The following is a 9462-nucleotide window of genomic DNA, read 5'->3' on the forward strand; positions in this document are numbered from 1 at the left end:
CACTCTTATCAAAATACACAACCACACCAAACAAAACCGTATTAAACTACAATGGAACACAGTTAGGATAAAACGTTCGAAGAACACACGATACAAATACAATACAAAGATTTTTTAAATAGCCAAAGAGGGCCGGTCCTTGACGCTCGCTCCGCTCTCTGATTGGCTGCCACCGAATCAGCGTCACCGAGTAGGCGTGGCCGTTTTCAACATCAACAAAAGAAGAAAAAAGAGAAAGAGAGAGAGAGAGAGAGAGATACAGTAGTGTCTAGAGAGAAGAAAGAAAGAAAGGAACGAAGGAAAGGAAGGAAGGAAGGACGGAGCAGTAGAAGAAAGAAAGAAAGACTATACGATGTTGATTTAACGAAACATTACAGGTAAATAATCTAGATATCTCAAGATCTTATTCAAAACACCCCATAGTTTCATTCTATTTGTTTTTGAGTAAGGGGAATGTTGACTGTAATGAGGAGAAAGGAAATGTAGGTGAACACAACAACCTCAAAGTATCTCGATATTTATCACTCTTAAAGCCAGTGTTAAGACTATTGATCACATCTCACATGTATTTAACATCGTTTGTGTCGATTATGTGGTTCTATATGCGTGTTTTTCCGTGCATAATGCTCGAATTAAAGGGACATCGAAATGGATTTTCCCCTTCCCTTATTCTTCACTGGTTTAGTCTGCAACAACAACACTACGAAATCAAGATCATTTCATGGCATTTAGGGTTCATTTTGTTTCATGGCTGTTTACAGCATTAAATGTATATGCAGTTGCATGAATACATCATCGATGTTTTTCGTAATATGTTGTCAGAACCGCTGGCTGGAGTCTATTACAACAATACAACATTCATTGCTTATATCTTAAATGTAATCCGAATCGTGCTATTAATAGGCTTTACGTATCCGAATGAATATCATATATTTGTGTAAATGTGTTTATGTGCGTATAATTGTGTACGACATTGTTATAAACGTAAACACGGTATTTACTGCGATAATAACCCCTTAATAGCTCATGTACGCATCTAAGCTCAGTCGTATTATTGTACTCGGGGTGTGTGTGTGATAATATAATGTAAATACTTTGTGATTTGTGTTGGAGATGTGTTGTTTTGGCCCCGAACGTAAAACCAGCTGATCGGGGAGAATGAAAAAAATCCGACCCCTCCCCCAGCTTTTGAAAATACTATCATGTTATTACAGTTGGATACATGGGCAGGTTTTTTGTATGCTATATATGCATCAAAATACACACATCCCTCGGGCATGGTTTGTTTTTTTGGTGGACTTTGGGGTTATTTATTAAAGTGATGAATGCTTGGGGTGGAAAAAACAAATCTTTGTTTTCGAGTCGAAGTATAAAGAAGGCGTTAACCGACGAAATCTGACACTGAGTCCCAGCTGAGAGCCAGAGAGCAGAGTAGAGGGGGGTTGGGTAGAGCGGTGGTGGTATAAGGTACTTTTGTTGCCATGAGTCAGTGAAGCTTTCTCCCCTCTCAAGCTCTTAGCCAGTGGTGGTAAAAGTACTCACATTTTTTTATTTGAATAAAACTATCAATATTAAGTAAAAGTCCGGAAATAAAAAATGTACTTGAGTAAACGTATCGGTATCTAAATGTACTTAAAGTACCAAAAGTAAAAGTACTCATTATGCAGAATGTCCCAATTCACAAGTTGTTACAAGTTTTCAAAAACATCAATTGAAAATAGCAGATCTACAAGCTCACAATGCATTATGAGCTTGTAGAGCGGCTATTTTCAAATGGCCAAAATGTATAATAGGGCTGAAGTTGGTTAATGTGTATGTTTTGCAATAATAATCAAAATCTACAATCAACCAGTAACTATAAAGTTTTCAAATAATTGTAGTGGAGGTAAAGTATAATAATTATCTACCTCTGAGATGTGTCCCTAACACCACATCTGAAAATGTTTTGTTCCAGGGAGACCCACATACCAGATTTTCAATGTATACAGTATAGGCCTATAGGTTTTAAAGTGCTCATAATGACCTAGTGCCCTAGTTGCTTCTTTTGGGCTTGTTTTCCTAGACCTGGTTGCTTATTTCTCTCACTAGTAAGGTACTTTGTTGCCATGAGTGAAGCTTTATCCCCTCAAGGTCTTTAGCCCTCACACACACACGCACGCACTCTTAAGAGCTCATGTACACAATATTTTGGGGGAAGGATATTGCAGAACACTTAAAAAAAATACAATGAACAATGATGATTAAATGCAAATTATAGTTTTGGAATGTTTTATAATCTAGGGCTATTTGATAAACACAGATGGATGCTTTTCACAGTCATAAGAGGGTAAAACACAGCTGCAGCTGATGAAATTATTAGTGGTAAATGTCATTAGCTGCAGCTGTCTGTCTTTACCTGGCTATGACATGTCTGTGAAAAGGATGCACTGAGGGCAGAAGTCACTAGACCTTTTCAGGTGCTGACTTAACATTGTTAGTTTAATGGCATCTAGTACATTTACAATGATTTAATTATGGAAGAGATTTGTATTCCCCTTCTTCTGATCTTGTCTTTGAACTGATTTGGTTGACTATGACAAAAATGATTTTTTACTTTCCACCACTGAGCCTAGCAGGAAGATCAGCCTTGTAGACATTGTGTTTGAGGCAAAAATTGCCTGGTGCAAATCTTTAACCCTGTCGTTTGGCTGGGTAAATGCAGGCTATAACAGCAGTTCCTATGTCACCCTTTAATAACAACAACACATTTCCTTATTTTTCAGTTAAAATACTGTGATAAAAAGAAATAACCCACAAGAGATTACTGCATCCCAGTGCCAAGTGTCAAGAGAGATGGACGCCTTCAAACTGATGAAAGAGCTGAGGGCGAATTATGAACAAGAAGTTTATTACCTTCCCAAGGAGACAGGGCTGGACTACATTGAATCCACAACACAGGTAACCTGATAGGCTCATTTCATGTCATTGATACAACAAAATTAGGACATGATATATATTGTTTTTCTGGTGTAGAGAGGAATTATGTTAATGAGTGCTCACAGTGACCCACTTTACTGAACAATGACTGTACCTACTGCATGTTATGTCATGGTTTAGGTGTTTTGAAGGCAATCCTACGTTGTCATCAGTTTGATATATTAGCCAGACACGTGGCTTAGTGTAATTCAACTTATATATATATATATATTTTTTTTTGTTTGTCTACTTTTGTGACTTTTATGTCTCAAGTGTCCCTGTTTTGTCATAGTCAACTTAACTCATATCATGTTGAAACTCATCACGGCTGTGTCTCTGCTTTCCAGATTGACATGAAATGTCGGATTTCGGCTAAGTGTCGAGATGCCAAGGTGGAAGACCTGTGGAGTCTGACCAGTTTCTTTGGCTACAGCACCCAGACTTTTGTCCTGGCCGTTAATCTACTGGACAGATTCCTATCCATGATAAGGGTAAAGACTGTTTATTGTCATTATTATAAATTATGAATTCACAGATAGATCTGTCCAGCTGCAATGAATTGGGGTCTGATTCTGGCAGTGTACTCTGAACATGTAAATAGTAGGCACACAATGAACCCGATACATGTCAACATTAACCACTTATATAGTCATTGGTATATAGCCTCTCCCCATGTGTCTTTATGTTTGTCATTTTAGACCTTTTTATTGTCAAATTGTATGTTTTAATACAACTTGTACATTCTCCTCAGATTCAGCCCAAACACCTGTCCTGTGTCAGCGTCAGCTGTCTCCATATGGCTGCCAAGGTGACGGAGGAAGAGTGCGACCTCTCCTCCACGGACGAGCTCATCCGTATTGGCCAGTGCAAATTCACTGTGTCCGACCTCAGCCGCATGGAAAAGATTGTGTCCGAGAAGCTCAACTTCAAGTCCAAAGCGATCACTGCCTTAACGTTTCTGCACTTGTATCACCAGATAGCACTTTCACACTGCACAGACAGGTGAGTGGTGTGTGTGTTGAAGTGTGTGTGTGGAGGGGGGGGGGGGGTATTCAAAACAAATTGGTACAGAATGGAAAAAGATATTCTCAATCCCTGACCTGTGGAACATTGTGTGCATGATGTAGAGCGAGGGTTTCTACATGTTCTGCATGCAAAAATGTACAGAACAAACCCAGAATATGTATATGGAGTGCAAATGTTTTATACCGTACGTGCCAACTGCCAAATTTTGGCATGCTAATAAAAAGGCATGGGTGATAACTACTGAAAGGTGAAAAGGGGTTCCCACATGACATCTCGGCAGTATACATTTTTTTTTATCATTGTAGGTTGAGCAGCAGTGAATTATTATCAATCAACCCCAGTGTCACACTGAACTGCACTGATAAGATTTGCTGCAATAACAAACACCTCACACTTACATAACCCTGATAGATTTGCCTTATTTTCAAAGTGCTCTCAAGTGCAAATATTTTGGTTGGTAATCACAGATTACAATGAGCTGGCTGTTTTTGTTCTATGTCTAAAGGACAAAGGTGAAACAACTTGTTAAATAGACTCATACTTCAAGAAGAGAACATTTTGTGAGAGTATGTTAATCTACTGTTAATAAGATGAAAGTCCAGCTTCAGCAACTTAAAATAACCAACTCGGTTGTAATATTCTTGATAAAAAACGCTTAAAATGCCGTTGTCAGCGACATGAACACCATAGAAAATGACCGGCTTTGCATTATAACAAGTGTGACTCAAGTGCATGCTAATGCAATTCATATAAAAGTGTCTTTTGATCTAATTTTTCCCTTATGTTTTGGCAGGAAGGAGACACTGAGTCTGGATAAACTGGAGGCTCAGCTCAAAGCCTGCCTGTGTCGGATCTCATTCTCCAAAGCAAAGGTAGGCTTTAGTCTTATGAAGCCTAATGCTTAATTTATGCTCCATCGTACGTCAGTGTTGCAGACCGAAAATTTCAGATCTACAAGCTCACTATGTGTCACGAATGCCACACGTTATCTTATAGATTGGCTATTTCCGGCATGCGACACAGTCGTATGACAAACTATAAATGGAGCTTACGGGTCAGTTTAGACCTATGGCAGTAAAAAGCCTCATGCATGGTAGTAAATTAGGTTATTGATGTTTTTGTGGTGCATTTTGAGTTGGTGTTGAAGCAAATCTAATCTCTCCTTTTTGTTTGTTCTCCTTTCCACCTCAATTTTCTCTTTCTTCTGCTCCTCTGACTTTTATTTGTATCCCATCTGGGTAACTTTCTGTGTTTCTCTCTTTTCTCTGGGTTTGTCTCTCCCGCTTTCCTGTCTGTCCTGCCGTTTCTCTCCCTCTCCAGCCGTCCGTGCTGGCCCTGTCTCTCCTGATGCAGGAGATAGAAGCTGGTCAGCTGGCAGACACGTTGGAAATAGCACATCACGTCCAGAGACACCTCAAGGTAAACACAACTGAATAAGTCCCTTAACTGCCCCCAGGGCCTTATCCGCCCCCCAGGGCCTTATCTCCAGTACAAGGACACCCTGGGCCAGACATTATCACATTTACACACACCCACAAAACAAACAGAAAAGACAGGGTTTCGACAGATTGTGACTTTCCGGAGTGATTTTATAAGTATAGCATCTTTGTAGATGTTTTCTTTTCTTTACTGGGTACTAGATTTCATTGCAAAGTACACTGACTACAACATCAAACATGTTAAATATCCCTGTATTCAAGTTGTTATGGAATCAGAAATCATGACCCACTTTTGAGACCTGACCTACTTGTTGAGAAACAGTCATAGTTCATGAATGCAGGAGTCAAATTACATTTGGTCTGTAATTTAACACAAAGCTGCAGGTCATTATTAATGACAGGGCATGTCATTTTAAGAATCATCTCTTTCCTATGAGTTGTTTGAATTCACATTCCAGTTGACCCTGTGCCATGCACAGCGGTACTGTATTTAGAATAGCATGGGGTTATTCTTAGTTTAGTGACATGGCCATGGCCGTGTCTGTAGAGGTCTGGAGGTTTAGAATGCCTTGGCAGTCACCGTCTAGTTGATACTACCGACCACTGGCAGTTTGATATCCTGCCCAAAACTTGTTTCTGCTGACGGAGACCATTATGTAAACTGGTGTTGTGTCGCCTGAGCCTCTCTCCATAACCCCAGGGAAGGGGCAAGGGTTTCTGTGCTCAAAACAGAAATAGGAAAAAACGGTTATCGAGAAGTCCGTTATCTACTCTTGCCATGCCACTGTGGTTCAGGCCTTTGTGGTTCACATGTTTTGGTAGCATTGGTTGTTTTTATTCTGTTGGACACATTTTGAGTACTTTTTCTACAAGAGCATCAATGATAATTACTAAAACACTAATAACTTTTGGACAGTATTAACATCCAAATTGTTGGGGTCAGCTAAACATGCAAGGTCCCTACCTGGAACCTAAAAGGTTACTATTACCAATTGTTGCGACTGTAATGAGAGAATTCTAATCCTTAAAGCACTTTTTTGTATAAAAGCATGAACACGTGTGTTGTTGTTGTTTTTCCAGATCTCAGACAGTGAGCTGCTGTACTGGTGTGACCTGGTAGCGAAGTGTCTCTCGGACTACGCCTCTCCTGAGTGCAGCAAGCCAAACCACAAGAAGCTGGTGTGGATTGTGTCCCGCCGTACTGCCCAGAACCTGCAGAGCAGCTACTGCAGTGTGCCGGAACTGCCCACCATCCCCGAGGGGGGCTGGGACGAGAGCGAGAGGTAAATCATACTGATGTATTATTCACTTTTCTGCCTCTCTACCTGGTTTCTTCCTTCTTTCCCTCAACTTCATTCTAGGGTTGCAGCTAATGATTTTCATCATTGAATAAAAGGTTGAATAACATGTAGAGCAAGGCACTTATGTCTTTATACTCTGTTGTATGATGGTGCCCCATGATGAAAATTGCTGATCTATAAGATGATAAATTTGGCTGCCGACACTGTCATACAACCAAGTATAAATCCTCAGGCCTTTACACGGCCAGAGTTGAGGGTTCCATTCTCTGTGTAACTCGGTGGCAAGAGCAAGGCACCTACAGTACCAGAGTTTAAGGTTTCAGTTCCCTACTGATTCTAGGCATACTAAAAATGCCTGAGGGTTCATGGGAAAGTTTTGTAAGTTCCACACGCACACAGCTCAGTTTTAAAAACAAAACTAAAACCAACCCAGCTATCATGAGCTGGATCCAACAAATAGCAGAAGGGGTACTAGGCCTACGTCAGAGCGTGCTTGGCACGGGAAATTCAATGGAAATAACCCAGCAGTTCACTAATACAACAAACATCCATTTAAAAGGAACCGTCCAGACACGCCCTCTGTATGTGTCACTAGACTTGACATCATAACAGTTCCTCTACTCTTACGACAGCACTGTAAAAAGTTGTCAGTTATGAAATCGGGTGTTAATTCTTTGAAACTTGATCTGCTAATTGAACGAGACATTCAACTTCTAGACAATTTGGTAAAACAATAGCTTATTGGGGGATAACTTGTCCCAATGAAATGGGACTAAACAAATAATTTTGTTTCACAAAAAAAAAGAAAAAAAAACATTTTGTTTACTTTTTTGCTACTGGATAATATCCAGGTCAGTTACTTGCTGACAGTTTTCACAGACTCTCTGTACTGCTCTGCTTATGCAACTAGCTGGGGAACAAGACAGGGAGTTTCTTGTCTATTGTAACTCCACGTCACGGCTGGTTGTATTACCCCCAAGACAACCCTCTGTCTGTCTGTCTCCTCTTTCCCACTACATTCTGACAACACAGTATCTATCTCTCGCTCTCCCTTTTGCCCCTGGTTTCATAATACCCACTGACTGCACCTCCTGTGAACTCTCATATCATTGCGGTCGGGAAAAACCCTCATGTCCATTTTGTTTTGGAGGAGGGGGGGGGGGGGGGGTGTCCTACTTTGTCATACTACACAATATAGTATGACAATACTTCTACATTTGTGTCACACAAAAGTAGCATTGCGTCACATTTTGAGCTTGTGGATCTGCTATTTTCTAATTTAATCCTGTAAAGTAACAGTTTTGGACATATGAGGTTTCCAAACTGACAGCAACGCTATGCTGTCTGGACTCTCTCGTACCTCCAGCCATGGCTGAGATAATGAGTGCGTGTCGTTGGTAACGTCCTAGCAACCACTGTAACTTAGTTTCCATGACGTCAGAGACCGGGTTAGGGAAGGCCTCCAGCAGTTATGTTTTGTAGCAGTGTTGTAGTCAGTGGATGTGTCACAAGGCTGGTGAGTGACATGTGACTGACTCACAGACACACCCACTGATGCAAGAACAGGTGACAGACTGACCGTGAACTACAGAACAAAGTTACCATTGATCTAGGGATGCAACAGCTAATCAATTAAATTGATAAATCGATAAGTTAATAAGTTATAATTCATCCATATTTTGGTCGTATTATGTCGTATGGGTGGAAATCATCACCACCAAATACCATTTGTGCGATAAAGTACAGTATAAAATAAGGGTTAAGTGGTTAATTGATTCGTTGATATATTTTAAAAAATCACGCCTCGGTTATTCGTTTCATCGATAGAATAATCGGCAAGTAAATAATTGGTAGTTGTAGCCCTACATTGATCAGTCAACAGAAGCAAAGGCAGGAACTATTAACTGCACTGGGAAGAGAACACTTCTGAGCCTCCTCTTTTAGTGAGTGATTCTCTGAAAAAAAACGGCAGCTGTACTGAGAACTGTGCGTTCTTCCAGTGATATTAAAATGCTAAATAATAATCTTTCTCTCCTTCCAGCGAGGACTCCTGTGAAGAAATGAGTTCAGGGGAGGAAAGTCTGAGCAGCTCTCCGGGCAGTGACGCAGAGGGACTCTACTTCCCTCTCCACCTCCGTAGCCAAAATCACCGCAAACACCTCACCCCCTAGACCACAACCTCCACCAACAGTGCCTCGTTTTGAAGAAGAAAACGCCACCTTTCTAACGCAACAAATACTTATTTAGCCAATATCTTTATTTATTATTTAATATTATTATTAAGAGTCTGGGCCACCGTTTGGCTGGGCCCACATGGCTACAACTATATTGAAAGCAATCATACTGTAGTCTTCAAACATAAGGACCCAGTTCAGGAATTGTTCTGTGGTTGGGGGAAAAAAAAAAGTAAATTGCACAATGATGGCAGCTGAAAACGACAAAAAAAAAGCCTGTACTTTCTAGTAGTTGTGTTAGGACTTATTTTAGTTAAATATTTTGATAGCTGGTGGTGCATGTTGGGATATGTCACATTCCAGGCCACTGGAGACAAAGGAACATGTCAACGTTTTTGCCAAGTTCTTTTGATCATAGTGCTTTTATTGACAAAAGATCGATATAATTTCTTTAACAGAACGCTGTCGTTTTGACTGTTGTAAAACAAGACTGTTGTTTTTTTTTAAATCATGTCAGGGTTTTTCTTCTTCCCGACTGTAATTTGCACAGGTTTGTTTTGTTTCATA

At 40.3% G+C, this 9462-nt stretch overlaps 1 protein-coding gene across 1 annotated transcript; it reads left to right on the plus strand.

Annotated features, from left to right (window-relative positions):
- The first annotated feature begins 263 nt into the window (after window positions 1-263).
- Window positions 264-9243, plus strand: ccng2 (cyclin G2). Its single transcript, XM_080418740.1, has 8 exons — window positions 264-377; window positions 2763-2937; window positions 3303-3446; window positions 3707-3957; window positions 4775-4853; window positions 5302-5400; window positions 6501-6703; window positions 8763-9243. Exons 2-8 carry the CDS (start codon window positions 2833-2835, stop codon window positions 8890-8892), a joined length of 1011 nt encoding a protein of 336 aa, XP_080274866.1. The 5' UTR covers window positions 264-377; window positions 2763-2832; the 3' UTR covers window positions 8893-9243.
- Window positions 9244-9462: the final 219 nt, after the last annotated feature.

Source organism: Gymnoscopelus braueri (assembly GCF_963280865.1).
Source record: "Gymnoscopelus braueri genome assembly, chromosome: 22".
In the NCBI taxonomy this organism is placed as follows: domain Eukaryota; kingdom Metazoa; phylum Chordata; class Actinopteri; order Myctophiformes; family Myctophidae; genus Gymnoscopelus; species Gymnoscopelus braueri.